This window comes from Anopheles gambiae, chromosome X (assembly GCF_943734735.2).
Source record: "Anopheles gambiae chromosome X, idAnoGambNW_F1_1, whole genome shotgun sequence".
Lineage (NCBI taxonomy): Eukaryota > Metazoa > Arthropoda > Insecta > Diptera > Culicidae > Anopheles > Anopheles gambiae.
The window spans coordinates 12,146,007-12,168,211 of NC_064600.1; the positions used below are offsets into that span (position 1 = coordinate 12,146,007).

Here is a 22,205-nt window from a genome sequence, read left to right on the forward strand (position 1 = left end):
AGATAAAGAGCAGCCAACGGAGCTTGAATATGTGATATATGGGTGAATGGCAACGCGTAACGCATCAGACACATGATTGACAAGTTAATGATATGATAAGGGCAATCATACTCATAAGTATGCAAATCATGTGAGGGAAACAATACGAAAAAAAACTATTGTACCTGTGTTGGCATAGAAAAGTCTGTTTCTTTACAATATTATCTGCAAATCTGAAACTTATAAAACTGTAGTACCGAGCAATACATAAAGCATACCACTGCTGCAACCTCGGTCATATATCATGTTTGAACCATGTGGAAATTGAAGCTGTATGTACAGTAAAAACAAATGTAGCAGGCTCTTTATTAACTTTTAGTCGAATATCTTCTCTTTGCATTCTCTTTGGCTTGTCGCTTGTTGTCCCGGCGTTTCTAGTTTATTTTGCCCGATTACAGGGAATAGCAATGCAATTTCCAAGTGACTATAAGTTCCAGGTTTCTTTAAAGAGAAACTCATACTAAACTAGAACAGTTCATGAAACTCGCCACGAAATCGCCACCAATACAGTAAATAAAACTGATTCGATATTGATTCCTGAAAAATGCGTCCGTTCCAGTTTCAGTCTTGGACTTATATACTGAACCTATCTAGATGCCAATATTGAAACCTTGCTGGTAATGGATCTGATACTGATCTCATTTCGTTACTAATACTGATATTAACTCATATTTTTTTGAAACTGATTCAAAGCCTACGCCAGATATGAGATTGCTTTCAAACTCACACCGTATATTAAAACGATTTTGAGTCCATACCAATCATGAAACTGATCCCAAACCCATGCTCTGCCCCTGTAACTGATGCGGAAATCATACTGATCTTGAAATTGTTACTAAACCAATATCGATCTAGGAACAGATACCGACCCGACACTGGTCCTGAAACAGTTTACGAATCCATATCAGTCTTGTAACTGATGCTGAAATCAGAACGATCCTGGATTAAAGTGATATCTAACTAACTAGGTAGTTCTTACGAGAAATTAAAGAGTCAGTTATCCGTTACATTCGCCATGGTGGACGAAAACATGCGTGTAGACATATTTTTGAGTTTTATCTGTGTTTTTCTAGAAATTCCTCCTCAGTTTTCGAGACAAAATTGTTGTCCTAATTCTTACGCTTCAGGTTGATTAAGAAATTCTCGATGAGACGCAACCGTTCCATCTCCTCAAATGATTACTGCGAGTTTTGGCGTCATTGCGTGTAGCTCCAATAACCAGTGGACACGATGACATGTAATCCCAAGTGCCACAAATTCAAACGACCACTAAACGGGGTCTAAACGACTCAAGCTCTCAATCCAAGTGCAATGTAGAAAGACTTCGTTTAGCAGACGGCAAACGACTAATGCATTCTAAACATAGCAAAAAGCTGGTGGCGCCATCTGTTTATGGGATACTCAACCTGTGTAGCTTCCTCACTTGGAGAGCTTTCTCATTCCCTCTGTACTGTTGTATGGTTTCGCATTGAAGTTATGCATCGCTAGAACTATAACGGCGATACGATTGCTTAAATACTACACCAGCACTGTAGCAACTGAGATTTGAATGATGGTCGTTGGTGCCGATACCCCCATATCTGACCACACGACCATTCATATAGATTTTTGCTCGGAAAGTTAGGAGGCTATATAGGTCATGATAAGATAAATCTTGTCGAAACACATTACAAGAAAAGGACAACAATATAATGATGAGTCGTAATACACCATCTATTGAGCAAACCAATCAAGCTATCGAGCTTTCAGCTTTTTTTCTATGGATATTTGAATTTTCCAGTCGACTAAGATTAATCTGAAGCGCTTGGGTTGTCAGTCAGAGCCGTCGGACATTGAAAACCGGGCTCGATGCTCTTCTTCTTCTTTTTTTCTTCTTCTTCTTTTGATGTGTGGCCAGTTTAATCCCCGTATGACGTTACTGTCATAATCAGGTGCATGCTTTCATTGAAGTTTAGATCTGTATCTATTTTCCTCTTTTCTTTTACCGTATTTTATTTGACATCGTTACCACAGATATACTTTTCCCTATTTACTTTTTGGTTTTTCTTTTGGTATTTTGTTTTTCTTGTTGTCTCTTTTTTCTTCTTTCCCACTTTTTTTCCTTCATTCCTCCTTTTTTAAGTTGCATTTGTCCAAGACCTTTTTATTTTTTTAAATTTTGTATTGGAGGGATTCTATTTTAATTCAAAAGCCTGTTGGTATCTCGAATCGCTTTCCGGTCTGTAAGGCTAGTTGTTTGTATGGTTGCTCTGTTTTTTCTAATTATTTATTTTTTTTTATTACCAATTTTTATGATATCAAAACCGATAAACGAAAAAGCTATCTATCACTAAGATTTTTGTTTAAAAAAATTCTGTTGAGGCTTTCTGGGTTCGTCTGATGCAGTGGCAATTGCGGCAGTATATGTTCTGCGTAGAAATTGACGTAAAAATTAAATGTAGAAATTCAGCACAGGCACAGTTTACCCAGGAAGTTAGTCATATTTGTACAGCGATTGCGATGTTTAACCACTATGGAAGACGTAGATGTAAAATCACTAAATTCACTCTAATTTTCCTCATTTGCTTTTGTTTCGTGTATATTGGTACAAAAAAACGGCAGAGCACTGCCTAAGCGGACCCGCCTGCGTTCGACGCGACCCGATCCGCCCAGAACTGAACTCGCCCCTCTAAACCGAACGCTCCGACAATGCAGGGCTAGCGGGGGAAAAATGTGCGTTTTGGTGTTGTTCGTTCGCCCTCAGTCCCGGTTATGCCAGACCGACTCATATCCAACCTGTTATCAGCGCGGAACGAACACGCGAAAAACAATCAACATTCGGTCGGTGTAATGCAGGGTGGCTAGCATTTGTTTGTTTTGTGTGTGTGCGTGTGTGTGTTTGTTTTTTTCATTTATTTTTACCTCCTTTGCATGTGCAACGAAAGGCGAAACAAACAAACAATACAACACCGGCCGCCCAAACAATAGCGCGTGTGGCGGGATCGAGTGTCTGATAGCGAGGGTTGCAACACATAGTGCGTGTACGTGCGTGCGTTTTTTTTTTTGGGGGCATTGATCGGCCATCAACACAAGGGCAGGATGGTGGACACGAGCGGCCACCGAATGCCGCCCGACGACGAGGTGCCGGATCGCTTTTACGAGCTTTGCATCGACTGGGCTGAGCGGTTAAGGGACGAGAAGCTGCCATTCACCCGGCTGGCGCTCATCTGCAAGGTGTGTATGGCATGTGCTGCATCCTTTACCACCACACACACAGTCATGGTTGATGGTTGTTTCTTTTTTGCTTTCTCTTCGTGTGCGGCTCTGTAGGAAATCTGCAACACCGTGGGCCGGAAGGCTGCCGCCGCACGGTACGGCGCGATCGACCTGGCCGATGTGCAACCGAGCCCACCGGCGACGCTCGATCCGGCGGCGCTCGACACGTTTGCGCCCGAGCTGCCGCCCATGGTCGTGGCGCGGCGGCTGCTGGCCCACCTGCTCGATGGGAGGAAAACGCACAGCCAGCGGAAGATCGTGGCCAAATCGTACTACAACGTCTGGTGCCAGAATCTGCTCGACGGCGCCCCGCTCTACACGATGTGGGGCGTGCACGATCTCGCCGACCCGGACGACAACAGTGTCGCGCTGTACGGCATGCTGCACTCGCGGTTCCTCACGCCGCTGCAAACCGTACCGGGGCTGGCGGGCATGGTGGCGGAGCGCAATCTGACCCTGTTCCTGTCGCCGGCGGCCGGCTACACCCGCTGGTTCAACACCGCGTCCGAGAACGTGCTGGCGATCGCGCGGCACGTGGGCCCGCCCGGCCTGTACGGGCACGAGCGGCCCGAACGGTTGTGGCACGTGGCGCTCACCAACCTCGAGTCGCCGTACCATGGGGCGCGCGAGTACATGCTGGCGCTGCTGAAGCTGCTCGTGCGGGACGAAACGTTCGCGCACCGCACCGTGCGGCCCGAGTGGGCCCGCTGGTCGTGGCTGGATCGGAACAAGTTTCACTTGCTCGCACTGCTGCTCGAACGCTACCGGTGGGAGAAGCTGCGGGATGCGCTGCCGCTCACGGAACAGCAGCTCGGCGATGGGCTGCGACTCTCGCTGCGCTACAAGCATCTATACGCGGGCGGACAGACGCTGGTGCGGCTGCTCTACACGAACCAGCACATGGCCGACACCGTGTACGGGCTGGTCGCGCGCGTAATCCTGGCCGAGCCGGCCGCGATCGTGCAGACGATGGTCAAGTATTGGTTCAGCTTCTTCACCCCGAAATCGTACCGCACCGTGTACGAACGGCTGGCGCTGGACGCAATCCTCATCACTTTCGCGCAACGTCCCGGGCCGACCGACGGAGACACGCTGCCACCGTACCTCTCCACCAACCGGTACGAGAAGCTGTTCCTGCTGGTGTACCTCTTCCGCCAGCAGGTGCAGTCGAGCGGCGTGCTGCAACCGCTGCTGGTGCAGCTGTGTGCGCTCGCCGAAACGCTGCAGCCGCTGGCGCCGGCCACACTCGACATGCTGATCTGCTCGCTCGGCCACTATCTGGTCGCTTGCGGGGCGACGGGCCGCATCGACACGCTCCAGCACATGGTCGCGCTGACGCGCCACGTCCAGTGCGCGATGGAAGCGCCCGGCCAGATGGCCACCTGCCGCACGTGCGTCACCGTCTGCCAGCGGCTGCTCACACATATCGCCACCACACAGCAGGAGCAGCACCGAACCTTCCCGCTCGACGCGCAAGCACACCTGGCCAAGTTCATGTCGTACGACATGTACGATCGCTACCTGCTGCCCGCCGGCTCGACCCCGCTCGACTACCAGCCGACCGTGACGGCGCTCCGGCTGTTTGCCGCCTTCGTCGAGCAGTGCTTCGAGTTTCCCGCCACCAGCCCGTACGTGCTGCAGATCCGCGCGGACGGGGCGGTTTGCTGGATCGGTCCACTCCTGCCCGCCACACTGCCACTACCCGAGCTCGGCGCTTCCTTCCGCTCCATGGTGTACGGGCTGCAGCATCTGCTGCGCAGCGACTTCGACGACATACGCGCGATCACGCTCACCATGCTGTACAATCGGGCCGGCGCGTTCTGCTACGATCCGCGGCTCCAGAGCCAGCTGGCCACGGTGCACTCGGCGGCGGCGGCGACACCGGACGCCCCGGACCAGGTACGCACCACGGTGCGGCTGCTGCTGAACGTGACGCTCGCGCGGCTTGCCGCCGCCCTGGACGACCACGAGCGCGACTTTTACGCGTCCGTCCTAGCGGCGGAGGAGGATAACCCGTCCGGCCAGCTGCACCGGCTGATCGAGCGCTGCACCGAGGTGTGCTTCGGGTTTGCGGGACCGGCTGGCGGTTCCTCCGTGCTGAGCGGGGACGATCTGCTCGATGCGCACTGCTGCCTGGACACGGTGTGCGCCTTCATGCTGCGGTCGCTCGGTCCCACGCCGCCCGCCGACCAGTGCATCGTGCAGACGAACTTCCGGCAGCTCGACCGGTGCCTAGAGCGGCTGCTGAACCAGTCGGACGTGTGGCGCCGGACGCGCACGGTGGCCGATGACGCTGAGGAGGCTGGATCGTCCGACTGCTTGCAGGTTTCCCTCGCCAAGCGGAAGATCCAGGTCGCGCTGTGGAAAACGTTACGCGTAAGTTGCTCGTTGCTGCTTCATTTAGCTGCTCAGCGGTTTAATGGGGTTTGGCGATTGAATTCGTATCGCAGCAATTGATTTTTGTCCGCTAGCGAATACCTTTCTTATCCGTTGCAACATTATCTATCTCCGGGGTAATCACAAATTTCGAAGCCTTGCTAGAGATCGTATCCAAAAGCAAAAACATGACGTTATATCAAGCACTTTTATGGACAATTTTGGCTATTCTGCACCGTTAGCTCAGCATCAATAGAAAGGATAGGCTTTGGCGTATTTAACATCATTTTCATAGTCTTGAACCAAAACTAGTGTTGGATAAATTTGATTCAGATTCATGAATCTAAATGAATCTTTGCTATGAATCAATGAATCTGAATCTCGATTGGAAACATTCATGAATCTCAAAAGATTTTTATATCTCGAAAGATTAATTAATCCCAAGGGATTCATAAATCTCTACACCAGCGATGTCAATTCATTTGACCCCGCAGGGCAAAATGCCGCTGAACATAGTGGCACAGGCCACAGCCTAGTTTTTACATGATATTATTTGATACAAAAATCAGACCGTTAGTAGATCTTTTCATTTCATTTTGGGAAGATAGTTACGTTACAAAAGTACAACTTTGATGTAAAAAAGAAGAAAAAATAGCTGTAGTAGATTACTTTCGATTGGTCATAGGCCTTTGGCCTCTATTTCCAAAATTTGCAAAGTTTCATCGCAGCTAACTTAGAACTTCACAGTTCTAATACAAAGAAGCAAATTTTGAAAAATAAAGTTGATATTGGTGTCATTTTGATTATCAATATCAATATTAAAGTACTAAAGTACTAAATATTAAAGTACTGGAATTAAAATATCGAATTTCTATTTTTGATGCTGTCTAAAGTCCATAAACTACAACAGGACTCTTCAGTCCAGTTCAGATCTTCATTTTCACATTTTCAAAAAAGTGTGAAAACTTGCGTTTTTAATTCCTATTGGCTGAGTGATTTTGTTACTTTGCACAAGTCTTTTTCTTATAGTAATTGCTTAATTGGTTGCCAAGTATCTTGATTGATGGCTTAACAAAAAATGTAATGTTCCTAAACTACATACTACATACATACTACACTGTCTTACTCATTCACGATTTTGAATGCGGTTGATACTAAATCGTGAGTTGTTTCTGTTAAGAATTGTTCGTAAAATATTTGTTGCTAACAAAATTTAATCATCGGAAAGGGTTTAACATAGTTTACCTTTTTAAATCATTTTGCTAAAATTGTGCGGAATTAAAAGCTCAGTTTCATCAAAATAACTATGTTTGATATTCCTTCTAGAACTAAAACAGTTTTTGCAATTCTTATCTTTTTTATGCATACATGCATAGAGCGAAAGTAGAAAAAACTGACAAGGTTTTATGACGATGCATGGTCTGATAATTCATATAGAAACCTGCGGAGTTATAAATTTATTCATATTTCAGGAGTCCGGAATTGACTGACATGTACTATAGAAGCATAAATGCTCTATAAATAATTTTAGGCTCAAGCGGTCGCAGGCCAAACCAAAAGAACTCGAGGGCTATCAGTTCGACATCTCTGCTCTAGACTTTCAAAGAGCTGGAGCTTTTTATTATTGAATATGAAAATTCTTGTATCCTTGGATATTCATGAATATTTAGAGATGCATGAATCTTTGAAGATTTGTGAATATTTAGAGCTTCATGAATCTTTGAAGATTCGACGCGAGATTCGAATCACTCATCACTGATTGATTCATATGAATGAAGCTCAACGAAATGAAACATAACACTACACAAAACATTGCAAGTGCCGGGATCATTACACGTTTTTCCAAGACACTTTCGAATGTAAACATTGTTTTTCGCCGCGCGCAAGACATTTTTCCACATCACTCGTATATTTCCTTTTCATCATCATAATTTTTAATTTCTGCAGCATGATTTTCAACGCTTCAACGGTCTGTTGCCATCGTTTTTTCACCGGGATTTGAAGCCGGAATTCATCGCCCGTTGACCGTTGAAAATCGTGCTGAAGAAATTACAAATTATGCGTTGATGGAAATGGAATATCAGATTGATGTGGATTATTATCTTGCACGCGCTGAATAACAACGTTGACATTCGAAACCGGTAAACCCTGTATTTAACAACCCGTTCAAAATCTCGTTTGATATGAATATTATTTAGTACTGGTAACAGAAGGTGATCTTTGTGAGAAACCGATTCTTGCGCATGAATACACCAGCACGGAAAACAGTTTTGCATGGCACGCTGGCAAAGATCGCTGCACACCGATGATTTCTCGGAAGACATTTATGTTTGGAGGACTCACTGTATGTAGAGCATTCATTCGCATGATGTCTCGACTGCACATAAACCCGGCATCAACAAAGACCTGCAAGAGTAAAGCAGGTTATCATGCATTGGATCACATCCTCTGGTTTTGTAAGGCTTACCCTCTTTATGGCAGTGAAGGTAGCTAAAAACAGAAAAAAAATCCTGGTAGAGATAATTATAAGACAAGAACAACGGGTGTGCTAATGCTTTATCCGCCTACGAAGAAGGTTTCAATCTTCAATCTTGGTAGTTCCATTAACGAAGTGTTGAGTAAGTTCCTAGTAGGGACTTCTTTGGTTAGGTAACCGCAAAGGTGGCATGTAGCATGTGGTTTAATAGTTGTTTAGGGGCGGCACCCTAAAGTCGGTCTCCTCATATGTTCACCCATTGTCTGACTTTGAGGCTTACTGGACAGTGCGCAAATCATGTTTCGAAATAGCACTTTCTTGAGGCCAGTTTAGTCTGATACACCTGTGGTTGGAACGTTATAAGTTACCTAAACAACTTAGTAGAGATGAAAGAGACCATAAAGAGGTCTAAACTAGTGATGGGTAAAGTTGGCAAACATCTGGAGTCTACTCCGATAATTTCGGAACCGACACCGGAGTCGTCAGGAGTCGGCCTTCGGAACAAAGGCCTTTTTACGAAGTGCACGCGCAAAGTGAAAGACAAAACAAGCTCAACGAAATGAAATACCCGATCACATGCACCTTGCACAGGACGGGCCGAGTTGACTCCGACCAACTCCGATTACGGTCAACTCCGATAGGCTCTTGACGACTCTTAATGACTCCGGACGAAATACTCCGGACGACTTCGGATGACTCCCGACGACTCCGGACGACTCTGAACGACTCCGAGCGGAACTAGTGGTTCCCATTTTGCCGGAGTCGGAATCGGACTAACAATAGTCGGAGTTGGATCAGAGTCGTGAGTGTGCTCCAGAGATCACATCACTTGTCCAAACCCTCTTTATACATGTGAACAACAACAAGAGTTGGGATTTATCAACGACAGCTGATAACTGAGTAAGCCCGGGATGTACCGTTGGAGGAAATTCCTTTAGGGATTAATTTCGACAATACGGCCGGGTCGTAATCATCAAACAAGTAAACAAGTTGTTGTTTAAATGTTCAAAGAGATTTTGGATCTCTTAAGGTCAAAAGTAAATAAGTAAATGAATAATTGATTTTTGTCATTTGAAATACAAGCAATTAACTCTAGACTAAGAGCAACCAATCAATCAACAATTTGGTGTGTTGACAGTTAGACCATTCTGTTGAAATCAATTACTTCTAGGCTAGAGTGTCCGTTGTGTGTACAACAGCAAAAAAAAAAACGATTTAGCTTTTCCAAAATCAATCGTAAACCCCTGTACTTATACCCTTGACTCGTTCAAAAGCTAACTTATAACTAAACATATCCCTTTTCTTGTGTGCGTTTTCTGCAGGCGCTGGCCATCTTTTTCGAGCAGCACGCAATCCGGATAATGGACCGGCAGGTCCGGTCAGCCGGCGAGCAGCTGGACGTGTTCCGCCAGGAGCTGGAATCGTTGGTCGCGATCATGGTGAGCTGCTGCCACCGGGGCGCAATCGAGGCGACCGGGCTCAGCCTGAGCCGGGTCGTGCGGCACGCGGTGCAGCTGAAGGAGCAGGACCCGACCCTGCATCGGACGGTGAAGCAGGTGTACTGCCGGTGGCGCGACTACGCACCGGCCAGCCCGGACGACTTCCGGGAGAACCGGGGGCTGATCTGGATGCGGCACTGCTTCCTGCGCCACGATACGACCGACCTGCGGGAGGGTTCGCTGCTGCGCGACCTGCTCCACCACAAGCTGAAGCTCGGCGAGTGTGCGCTCTACCACGAGCGGGGCGGCCAGCGCGTCACGGTGGAGGTGCTGTGGCTGCACCAGCTCAATCTGATCGCACGCGAAACCGCCCTGAACGAGTCGATCCTGCCCCACCTGGACGAGCTGCTGATCGTGGCGCTCAGCCACATCCGCGTGCCGCGATGGTGCGTGCGCAATGCGGCCCTGCAGCTGTACGCGTCCTGCGCCCAGAAGCTGACCGGGCAGGGCCAGCAGCAGTGCGATCCGGGCGCCGACTGGCCGCCGGCCTACACCGCGTTCGAGGAGGTGGCCTGCAAGGCGACCCGCACCATCCGCTACATGATCCGCCAGCTAGACGGGATGCTGCCGGCGCCGACAAACGGGTACCGACGCAGCAAGCGGCGAACGCAGCCCGACCACTGCCCGACCATACCGTTCCAGCTGCTGGTGCTCCAGTTCCTGTCCAAGCTGGAGTACCGCGGGTACGGCCAGCATCACCACCCGGAGCCGGTCGCACCATCCAGCGCAACCCCTTGCCCGCCCCACCTCGAAATGGTGGGCAAGCTGCGCGCGATTCTGTGGCAGCTGTTGGGCCACGAGCACGATCTGGTGCGCAAGCTGGCCGCCCGCTGCTTCGCCCAGCTGCACGACTACGCCACCGAGCTGCCGGCCCTGCTCGACCCGCTCGTGCACGAGCTGTTCAGTACGCGCGGCAGTGTCAACTTTCGCCACGGCCTGTGCCGGACGGTGCTGGCCTGCGTGCAGCGCTACGTCACGCTGTGCCGCCACGTGCAGCGGGACGAGACAGCCCGAGCGAGCCAGCGCACGGCCACACTGCAGCGCGTCCGGGAGATGGTGTCGCGGCACTGGCACCACGAGACGAGCGGCACCGCACCGTTCCGCTACCGGTCCGAGCTGCTCGGGCTGCTGCACTATCTCGGGTTTGCGCGCGACAGTCCCGTGCTCGAGGCGCTCGTGCTCAACCGCACCGCGCCGAACGCGTTCGGGCAGGCCGTGCTTGTGATGCAGCTGAACCAGCTGTACGGCGGTGCCGCCTGCACGGTATCGCCTGCCGGCGTCGTGTCGATCGACCCGGCGCTCATCGATACCGGCGAACCGTGCGCCCAGTCCACCGCGCTGCCGTACGAAGTCAGCCTGGAATGGGACCGTGAGCTGGACGCGCTGGAGGCGGTCGAGGACGACTGAGTGTGATGGGGGGGGGGGGGAGAGGATGCGCGGCAAATGGAAGCGCAACTAGCCCGCGGCATGGGCAGGAATGAAAGACAGTCAGCGAGCGAGCGCGACCTATTTTAGCTAAAAGTGAATAGTTTTAAATTTGATTTTTTGAACAGTTTATACACAGCCACCACCCCTACGCACCACCATTGATTGGGGGGAAGGGTGGGGATCTGCCTAGGTATCATCATCCTTGACACGAAGTGTACCGGTTTCCTTCTTCGCGCTTGAAAAGCGCGAGATGGTGGGGGAAACACTTTTATCGCAATATTTTCGACATTAAATCACGCACGCGGCCAACTCCGGCGTAGAGTGTGTAGCATATAAAGGCAGGTCCTGAGCAAGGAGAGCAGGGAGGAAGTGGTGTTATATTGGAGAGTAATAGACCGCTTTGTTTAATAGACCTTTTGTTTAATAGACCTTTTGTCGGGCAATTATTAGCCAGAGTGTTCGAAGTATTTCGTTCGATTTTGTGTGTTTTAATGTGTGCGGAGGAATTGTTGATTTTTGTTTTGCGCTAACATTTTACGCGGCATTACAGTGACAAGCGCTCCAGCATGCCAGAACCGATAGAGTACCAGTGTATAGTTTCTAGTGCATTAGGTGTATGATTATGTTCTTTCTTTCCTCTAATTGTATCATACAGTTTCCACTTGCACGCGCGCACGTGCGCCGTACACCCATTACGTATTTATTTAGGGCCACCGGTAGGTAATTAAAGGTGGACGAAAACATACAAAAGAACAAACACTCAATTACAAACGAAAGCTAGTAGCATTTTGCCTTTGTTTTTCAGACCGATAAAACGCCAACCAGCCAGAGTGCATTTTTGTGTTTTTGTTTTTTTTTTGTTTTTGTTTTACCGTTTCTTACTTAAACGTACTTAATAAATTTCTCTATAAAAAAAAATAATTAAAAAAACAACTCATTACCTTCTCACGTGTTTTCTGATACTGTGCGGGCTGCTGCTTCGCAAACGTACCGGCGGTTTGTTTGTCTGTATGACTTTATTAATATTTCTTCTTACACTAAAGTATAAACACTTCCCACAACATCGTTAGCGATTAATGGAACAATGGACGCTTTGCTGCACTGCTGCTGTTGCTGCTGCTGCTTCGTCTGTAGCGAATTGTTGTAATTGTAAAATATGTTTTCTCCCCTTTACCACTCACTATTGTTCCGATTGCTCAGTCTAAATCCATTCCTGTTGGTGTTTTGGGCAGTTTTTTGCACATGGAGCTCACACACACACACACACACACTGCTGCTGCCTCGATGTACGGAACAATGTTGCACGTGTGCTTTCAGACGGAAAAGTGCGGATGTATTTTTAAGTATTGGCTATTATTAAGATTAGCTTAACATTTCAATAGGAACCAAACGAGAATAATCTGTGTGTCGGTGTGTATGTGGCTGGTATTGAATTCCACGTGCTTTAAATACCTTGGGTTACGTTGGTGTTTAAATATCTTTCGCAATTTAAAACAAAAAAAAATATTTTTATAGTTTATACTAAGAAAGCGTCAGCATGAGAGGAGGACCGAGGAGTCAACCCTTAAGGCACACACACACACACACACACACACACGACTTCTGGGCACGCCTGCTAGTGGCAATTGCTTTTATCGTGCCAAAGGAGGGTTCGTCGCTTGTCGCACCAACTTGCCGTGAGTGGCTTGCTTAATGCACTACACCAATGCACTACACGCGTGTTGATTTCATTTTCTTTGCAAAATAGAGAGGCGGCTCACTGATTTTTCACAGCTGCTTGATTTAAAAAAAGGGGGAAGTTACTCCTTTTTTTCTGTCGTTCGCTTTATTTGCACCTATTTAATATAATTTCAGTTCTGTTTTTTGTTTTTGTTTTGCTCTCTTGTTTTGTAACGCCGAAGGATGGGTGTGAAAGTGTGTTTTTTTCTCGCTTTCTTTTTTTGTTTTGTGTTTTGTTTAATAAATTCCGACAAAAAAGCGGGAAAAATACGTTAAAAACCAACTAATTAACCGTCAACGGACGTCGCGGCGTGCTGCGATTGCTTACAATTTTCCTGTGCTTCACATTTTGCTTCCTCCCTGCTGTACACACCACGACTCGCTCTTTCCATCTGCATACACACTGCATAATACCGTCGAGAGAATAAGCGTTGCCCTTTCTTTATATAATAGAAAACGATTCGAAAAAAGAAATAGAAAAAAAACAAATCAACATCCTCGGGTACGGTTGTCGCTTTAGATAAGCTTTAGATCGTATAAGAGATAGTTCATTACGGGATAGATTAATAATGCCATTATATATTATGTCAACTCCACATTCCTCTATTTTTCTTAATATCCTCTCACTCTCTCACACTGATTCTCTTCTACGACGTCCTCTATACTACTAGCGCCTGTAGTCTTTTTTTTTCTCTTTTCCTGTATACGAGCGCCTTGGGAGTACACAGTATACACAAAAAAAAAAAAACAACAAAACAAATCAAGAGTCATCCAAAAAAATATGGAATTTTATCGCATTATGGCATTTGACGTACATTATTTTTTTTTTAAAGGCCGCTTTCTTCCGAGTAGGATGTGTGTATATGACTGTGTGTATACGTACCGTTGGTGTTTGGGTTGGGTATGGTGTATGATTGCTTCTTTCTTTGCTCTCCTCTCTCTCTATCATGTTTCGTAGTAGTAGCAGGGACAATAACAACAACAACAACAACAAAACTGTCCTCCTGTATTGCTTTTGCGGGGTTTTTGTTTTTGTCTTTTGTTTGTCTTTTTTGCAGGCAATCTCATAACATTTGCGTGTTTTTCCCTTCTTCTTCTTCTTCTTTTCTAGTAGATTAGATACACACGCACAAAAAAACAGAAAGAAAGAAAGAGTACAAGAGTACCACTACTCCAGTCTTTTCGCCCATGGTCGCCCGAGGTCGTGGTGTTTGGTGCGATGCTTATAAAATACATAATTAATGGAAAACATGGAACCGTTTCCCTTTTGCAGTGTGGGTGTATGTGTTTGTTTGTGTGGGTAATGATGTGTATGTTGGGGTAAGGCGGGAGCGTTGTTCGGGTGGGTCATATCGCCCACACCCCTGTTTCCTAGACGCCCTAACTCTACCGTTCCCGTTCATTTTTCTTTATATATATATATAAGTGTATAGTATTTCGTTATAGTTTACGCCCGCCCGGCTACATTTCGTTACGATTGTATATTGTGTGTGTGTTTTTTTTTTTAATAATACTGATGCTTGTATCATACATCTCCTCCCTTTGCGGCCGCGTTCGGTCGCTATCCATGTGTGATGATGATGCCATTTGCTTTTCTGTTTGCATTCGTGTGCGGCAATTGATTAGCAAAATTCCCGTTTGCCCGCTTAGCTAGTAAAAGCGCAATATTTTATTTTTTTTTTCAAAAGGACGCCGCCTTTTTCCGTCCTATTTTCGGGCCCTCCGCTTCCAAAGAGTGGACCGCCTCCTTCTAATCCCGTCTGTCACACACCTGTCGATTGTCATGCAGTGCTGCGCTGGAATGATTTTGTGTCTATGTGTAATGTGTGTGTGTGTTCGAATTAAGGTGCTTTTCCGTCTGCAAGATAAGGCACAGCACAGGCGATTACATAGTCGTTTTAAATAAGGCCTTGCTTAAACCAAAAACAAACAAAAAACGTTTGCCGGACGCTTTGCTGCAGCCAGCAAGAGAGAGATGGAGAGAGAGAAAGAGAGATAGAGAGAGAAAGAGAGAGCAAAGTGGAGATGCCTCCCCCAGAGCTTAGAGAGCAGCACACCGTGTGGCGCAAGTACTAAAACGTACTCTAATCGGGGAAGCCAGGAGGGACGCTCCTCGGGGGCTCGCACGAAAACAAAAACAAAACCTTATTTGCAAGTGCACAACACACTTACTCACGATCCTCTCCTTTTGCACGGTGTGTGTGTGTGTGTTTGTTTATGTCTAGCAAGAGACTGTTCCCTTCGCTTACGGGACGACGGATGTAAGCGAACGCCTCGACAGCATAATACACTGCCAGGTTGGGGTTTTTTAATTTAATTGGAATCTAATTGGATAATTATTATTTATTTATTTATTTTTTTAAAAATAAAAAGCAAGCTAGAAGAGAATGAAAGACCGCTTCAAGGGGCGCCCGAAGACATTGGAATTAGCACCTGGTTTCCCTGTGCTTTGATTGTTTTTGCAGCGTGTTCGCATCATTCTAGCTAGTATCAATGTTTCAATGCATTCCACAGCATTCCTACGTGCTGTGTGTTTGTCCTAAGCGCTGTTGTTATCGAAAAACAAAAAAAACAAAATCAAACAAAAAAAAAGAGAGCAACCGCTGTGTTTGCTGATCATTGTGTTGCAGAATGTATCCGTTTTTTTCTTCGTTTTTAGTAGAGGCACTGCTGTATTTATTTCGTTAGAGGCACTCGGTTTCGATAGCCGGCAAGCTTGTGAGTGTGGGTGTGTGTGTGTGTGTGTGTGTGTGTGTGTGTGTGTGTGTGTGTGTGTGTGTGTGTGTGTGTGTGTGTGTGTGTGTGTGTGTGTGAGTGTGTGTGTGTATGTGATGGATGATAAGACAAAAGGAGTGGGGAATGGTGGCTTGCCACCTTGCAGCTTTAGGAGGAGTTGTTAGATTTGAAAAATTTGCTTCAAAAATTCCATGCCAAAGAAAAAAAAACGAGAAGAGCAGAAATTGTTTAAAAAAAAGGCCACTCGTCTAGTGTCTGCCAGCTAGGCTAAAACTTGGGCACACTTAAAACGGCAGCGAGACGCAGCAGGAAAACTCCGGGCCAAGCCACGCACACCGAGCAAGAGAGAAAAACGAGCTCGAGGCACCCATCCCCCACCCGGTCCTATTAACACAGCCAATATTTAGTCTTGTTACTTTTTTTAACTTCTTTCGGTCTCTCTCTCTCTCTCTCTCTCTATCTTTCTCCCTCTCTCTCTCTCTGCACGGGAATAAATACTGCTCGAAAATGTTGTGTTGTGTGTGATCGATGAGAGTTTTTGTATGTTGGATGTAGAATCATTCTGTATTTTTTGTTTCCTGCCTCGAGCGGGTTTGATTTTTATGCCCCCTACCTTCGGGTTTGGGTTTTGGCAGGAACGCTGTTGTTGCTTTTTTTTGTTGCTTACTTTCGTTCCGAGTTTTCGTGTAATTTTGCGTTGCTTATGGGTTCGTATTACAGATTCGTCATAAAGTATGTGTATATGTGTGTGTGTATGTAAATGAACAAATGGGATGTTCATCACGTGTCGCACACACACACACCCACACACGCACAGTTCTTGCCTACTTATACAATAGCTAAATTCTCATTCGAATATGTTACACAATTGTTTCGCGTTGTCGCCCGTGTTGCGGAGGCCCCCTTTCCAAATCACCCCTCCCCCACAGGGAAGGGTGCCCGGAGGGAGGGGAGGGGAGCGACGGCGTATTTACACTAACCTTAGCTTAAAAGTGTTGTATATGTATATATGTATATATATATATGTATATATGTATATATAAGCGTTAAATCTAAATCAGATCCCGTTCAAGGCGTGCAAGCGCCACGATGCTGCGCACACCGTACATATCTCGCCAATCACGCCGCCACCCAGCAGCACACGCCTGCCGGAAGAGTTGGGAACATCCTTATCGCTGTCGTTCTTTCTCTCTCTCTCTTTCTCTCTCTTTCACGCACGCTGTTCCCCATTCTACGCTCCTTTCCATTTGATTTGCACGGCTTCCGTCGCTGGATTCGAACCCATTCCTGGTACGCACGTGCAGCCACACAATGAAGCGGGAGGCTTGGGTGGCGAGAAGTGGTGTAGGGTAAAGCCCCTTGCCAAGCAAAGCAAAGTAAGTTTAGAGGTTGGAAGGGATTTGGGGGTTCGTCGCCTGCTCCATATCTCCTTAAAGTCGACCTTAAGTGTTGCATTTTTTTTGTCTTCTTCTGTTTGTGATTTGCTTTGTTTTGTCGTCGGATTATCAATCCGTGCAAATGTATGTAACTGCTACGCTGTGTTTCGACCGTGTGTGTGTGTGTGTGTGTGGGTTGGTGGTTGAAGGTAAACCGGTCCGTGGACGGGTTTCAAACGCCCACGCCTCCGCACACACACACACACGCACACACACGATCTAGCTCTCTGATCGCAATCCGCGTTTTATCGTATTTTCGGGGTAGGATGGGACATACCAATTACGAGGTTAGGCTCCGTAGGTACCATTGGCCGGCACGCGCTCCGCTGTCAGGGAGGGCGTGCGTGCGCGCGATCCGCCGCACCGGGGACCGGGAGGGGGGACCCCACCCGGCCACCTCCAGCACGGTTGCCGTGCGCTAGCGGCAATGGTTGAGCCAGTGCAGATAGTAGAACACAGCCAGCACTACCATCATGGCAAGAAATGCCCCGTAATACATGCTCGCCGTTTCGATGTGTATCTTCGGCTTGCGCATGCTCAGGTAGGTCCCATCCAGGTACTTTGACTCACATCGTTCACCCATGAAGCCGTCCGCGCACTCGCACGTCGGCATGGTCGAGTTGGCGATCGTGAAGTTGTAGCATTTGCCACCGTTCAGGCAGTAGTTCTCCTCGAACAGCTGCGAACATTTGCCCATGCGCATCAGCAGCTGGTCCTTCTCGTTGCCCCGCCCGCTCGGATCGTCCCGGCGGCCGGTCGGCGGTTCTATCACCGTGCCGTCGCCGTTTCGCTGCTGCTGCTGCTGCTGCTGGTGGTCGTTCGCTTTACCGCCGTTTGTGCTGATACCACGGCCGAGGCCGCCAGTGCCCGGTCCGCCACCGCTGCCGGTAAGACGCGAGTCCATCCCCGTCGACGCCGTGTCCGGCGGTTCCCGGTTGTTCGACGAGGAGGTCGCGTCCGGCCGGATCACCGTGAAGGTGGTGGTGGCGGACGTCATCACACCGCGAAAGTGTGACACTGGCCGAGGTCTTGATTTTGGCATCGATCTGCTAGAACAGCAGTCTAAAATAGGAGAACAGGAAGAAGAGAACAGTATCAGTGGTAGGTCGAGGCAAATTTTCGAAAATGAATTTGAATTTGAGGAAACAAAACTAAATGTTTTAGCTATAGCAAACACGTATTTGTACATCAAATTTGTAACATTCGTCGTAGCTTTGGTATTAAAATACGTACATTACTGTGCTTGATCTAACGGATGCGCTGGACATTGTTTGGCCTGTGATAGTAAATCACATTTTCTTGGCAATTTATTTCTCCTATTGAACATATATCCACTAGTGATAGGACTGCCCGCTTCCGAATCCGTTTTCGGAATCAATTCCGGGATCATTTCCGATTTTGGAAGCAATTCCGATTATGGAATCAATTCCGTACATGGAATCGATTCCGATTCTGGAATCAATTCCGATTCTGAAATTCATTCCGAGTGTGGAATCGAATTTGATCCTGGAATCAATTTCGATTCTGGAATCGATTCCGATTTTGGAATCAATTCCGATTCTGAAATCGATTGCGATTCTGTAATCGATTCCGGAGCCGTATCCGATCCTGGAATCGATTCTGGATCCGATTCCGGGGTAGATTTCAGAGCCGACTCTGATTCCGGAATCGGCTCCGGAATCGGAATTAGCCCGGATCTCGCAATCAGCTCCGGCATCGGAATTAGAATTGGCTCCGGAATCAGAGACAGTTCTAGAATTGATATCAGAAGATTTAGAAACGAAATTAGAACCGGAATCTCCATGAGAATGCATCGTCTACCTACGTATCTGCGTAGGACCCAAACGCCTATGGCCTATGAAGATGCCGAAATCGAAATTTGATCCCGGAGCGGATTCCGGAACCATTTCCTGAAACGATTCCGGAACCAGTTTCTGAACCGATTCCGGAACCAGCTCCTGAACCGATTCCGAAACCAGTTCCTGGACCGATTCCGGATTCAGTTCCGGAACCGATGCCGGAGCCGATTCTGGATACTGTTCCGGAGCCGATCTCGGAGCCGATTCCAGGTTCGATTTCGGAGCCGATTTCGGATTCGCTTCCGGAGCCGATTCTGACAACTGTTTCCGAACCTACTATCCGGAATCGATTCCACAACAATTCGGTGCTAGTCAAAATCGATTCCGACCAAAACTTCATGTTTTCCATCGAAAATGTCTTCCCAGCGAGTATTCTTTAGATATCTGAGCACAGGTAATAGCTTTCTGCCTCAACCTCAACTTGATGGTTGTTTTTCATTGTTTTGTGGATTTTTTTAAAGTTTACATTGCTAACCATCGCTTTCGGGCGTCCTCTGTGTTTGCTGTACTCGGTGCTCATTTCACAACATTTTAGCTTAACATACCAATGCTTTAAGGTGTCCGAAAACTCTTCATCAAGCCAATTGTTGAGACTTGGACTGTATTCATTTCCCTTCAAAAAGCAATATTTAATCAACACAGCGTATTTTTTTTTAATGATTTATCAAAACACAAAATGCTCTAACTCCCGCAGTGAATTGTCCGATCGCGGGCAACTTTTGACACAAATCGTTTAAAGGTTGATTCAAAAAAAAAAATAAAGTATTTCATTCTACGCGTGCTACAAATCACAAACGAACTGTGGTACAGCTTCAGCCAATTCAGCCCCAGTGTGCAGAGCTTTTGGTTTTCGTCGCCTTAATTTTTCCAAAAATAACATCAAATTATTGGAACGAATAAAGAGGGTGAAAACCCGTCAGCTCCGCTTTTACCCTCCGCGAGATTCCCACCGGTCTCCTGCTTGGCTGACCCTCCCCCCCCCATGGTGGTTCCCACGATGAAGCTCACACCGTTCAAAGAACCGTACCCCGTTCCATTCCCATCGATCGTGTTTGGCCGTTAGAGTCCCTCCAAAACTAGCAATGGGTTGATTATGTTGATTGCAGGCTGTCGATCGGTTGGGGTCACAATTGCGACACAATTCTGTCGCGGGCGAGAGTTCACATTTCTTTTCCACCCGCTTCAGGGAGCGCCTCAAAAAATCAAATCAAAAAAATTGAATGATCAATTTGACAAAAAAGAAAGAAGAAGAAAAACAATTCAATCCAAATCCCGTTCGCTAGACGCGACACGATGGACTGCTATAATTAGCTTCTTCTAACTCCAATTTCTCCATCTTTCTCCTTTCCGATTGTCCCAAAGAAAAGCACCAAAAAAAAACACGCGTGTCGCCACGAATTTTTGGAACCGGCCGGGGGGCACGACGATCACACCATTGTTTCGTGGCGTGGCGTCCGATACACAAGCAAATGTACCGATTCTCTTCCAATTAAAATCTTTCTCCACTCGGGCAGGGCAGCCATTGCAACTGGGTGGTGCGCGTACCACAGCGCTAAGCCAGTGACAAATTGTTTTAAGCAACGTGGCACCGTTCCGTGAAGTGGCAACAAGCATTTACGATGCAGCCGAAGCAGCAGCAGCAGCAGCATAAATGCAGCCCTTCCCTGGCCTGCTCCGTGCCTACTTTCTATCGTTAATTAATCTGCAAACTAGATCGATGCGGCGGCGGCGGCTGCGGCCGCAGACAAAAATTCACAACCGGGCACAACATAAAACCAACAAAAAAAAAAAAAAACTTCCGGCCTTCGTTTTTCCCTGTTTGGGCCTGCCGGGGCGCACGCATTGAACGGTCCCCTATACTTATTAAGCTTCCCTCTCTACCTTCCTCCACTCTCCACACCTTCCGCCTGCGGTTCAATTGTTTTTGATTTTTAGTTTTAATTTTAATAGGCAGCCAATTCCCCAATTAGCAAAAGCTAATGGGATGGCTAATTGATCCCCAAAAATGGCTCGCCAGCCCCCTAGTAGCGCGACACCTGCTTACCTGTGTGAACCACAACTGATGACAGCATAATTAGTAGTATAGCACAAAATTTTACTGCACTTGATTTCATTGCTCCCAAGTGTGTGTTGCTGCCGCCGGTATATCATGCACGCGGGGTGGTGGGTGGGGGGGGGGGAGGGGGGATTTGGGGCGGTGGATTTTAGGGCGCCCCTGCTTTCGCTCGCTCCTTGTCCTGCTGCAGCGCTCCTTCTCCGTTTCGTCCTTCACTGTCGCGTTCTGCTGGTTGGTGCTTCTTCGTTGTTGTTTTTTGTTTTTTTTTTGTACACCTTTGCTTTGCGTACTGTAGAGGTTTAGAAGATTCTTAACGAATGTGGCCGCCCTTCGCGGTCGCGGCACGACGACGAGGAGAGTAGTGTCGCTGCACACGCTGCCGCCAACGCGGCTGGAACGTATCTGCAAGAAAGGAAGCGAACGAACAATCAGGTAAACTGGTCAGAGCAATACAATCATCAATCGTTGCACCGGGGCGCAATTTAAATGCTTTTTTGCAGGGTAATTTGGGTAATGAGCGAAACTTAATTAAACCGGCCGTATATTGGCAATGTTTTTGTTTGTTTTGTGGAAGCACAACACACACCGGTCGGTTTAATGCCGCCTGAATAACACGCCCGGAGCAAACGCTGAGCTCACCGCCAAATGGCACCAAGAAGTGTGCGCGAGAACGCGCCGGGAGAACTTTATTACGGCCGGAGCCGGCCGAGATGCACAGCAAGGCACAGCCCACCAAGCACAGGCGCCTTTGTCCGCACCGGCATGACGGTTATGCCCCCCCCCCCACCCCCCACCCCGCTCCATTGCAACAATCCCATTAGGGATTTGTTTACGGTTTGACCCAACGGTGCAGCAACGGGGGCTTAGCTTTAGTGTGGCCTCGTAAATCGGCCGCTGCAATAACTCCGCTTGTGCCGAACATTCCAATTTATTACTGCGCAGTTGACCCTTTCGGGGTTTGGACCGGGACCGTTTTACGAGCGAGCTTAAGCGGGGGAAGGGATTTTACAGCCTCCCTGCGTCCCGCTGACCCTGGTGGGCTGGTGAATCGAAATTAACGAATGGCATTTTCCAACTCATTAACAGGTACCGCCGCGCCAAGCGCGCTCTGACACGGCAGATCGATGCAAAACGGCTCCACGGCGAGACCGCAACAGCCGGGGAAAAGGTTTCGCTGGCAGCGGCAGATCTCTTGCTGGGCAGGAAGTTGAGTGTCGTGCCAAATGATGCGATTTATGGTTCCACGCTGCTCGTTGCGCGTCCACACCGTCATCTGATTCCTTGCGCGGGCTTGGCCGTGGGACAAGGGACTCTCGGCGGCTTAAT

General features: G+C 47.8%; 2 protein-coding genes across 7 annotated transcripts in view; one reads left to right on the forward strand and one right to left on the reverse strand.

The window, feature by feature from the left end:
- Window positions 1–2,734: 2,734 nt before the first annotated feature.
- LOC1272438 (uncharacterized) lies at window positions 2,735–12,006 on the forward strand. The gene is made up of 3 exons (XM_061663286.1): window positions 2,735–3,252; window positions 3,349–5,670; window positions 9,469–12,006. The coding sequence occupies exons 1-3, from the start codon at window positions 3,118–3,120 to the stop codon at window positions 11,050–11,052; spliced, it is 4,041 nt and encodes a 1,346-aa protein (XP_061519270.1). The 5' UTR covers window positions 2,735–3,117; the 3' UTR covers window positions 11,053–12,006.
- Window positions 12,007–13,723: 1,717 nt separating this feature from the next.
- LOC11175853 (uncharacterized) overlaps window positions 13,724–22,205 on the reverse strand; it is a 29,022-nt gene continuing 20,540 nt past the window's right edge. For all 6 annotated transcript variants that reach the window (XM_061663290.1, XM_061663291.1, XM_061663288.1 and 3 more), the window contains 2 exons: window positions 20,868–21,281; window positions 13,724–18,026 (listed from right to left, as the gene is read on the reverse strand). In XM_061663290.1, the coding sequence (XP_061519274.1) occupies window positions 17,383–18,026; window positions 20,868–20,937 (714 nt within the window). In that variant the 5' untranslated portion in view covers window positions 20,938–21,281 and the 3' untranslated portion in view covers window positions 13,724–17,382. The remainder of the gene's footprint in view (window positions 18,027–20,867; window positions 21,282–22,205) is intronic.

Excerpts from the sequence above, each read along its gene's own strand:
- LOC1272438 (XM_061663286.1), top strand. The coding sequence starts at position 3,118 with ATGGTGGACACGAGCGGCCACCGAATGCCGCCCGACGACGAGGTGCCG. Across the intron at positions 3,253-3,348 it reads GGCTGGCGCTCATCTGCAAG|GAAATCTGCAACACCGTGGG; the intron begins GTGTGTATGGCA and ends GCGGCTCTGTAG. Across the intron at positions 5,671-9,468 it reads CGCTGTGGAAAACGTTACGC|GCGCTGGCCATCTTTTTCGA; the intron begins GTAAGTTGCTCG and ends CGTTTTCTGCAG.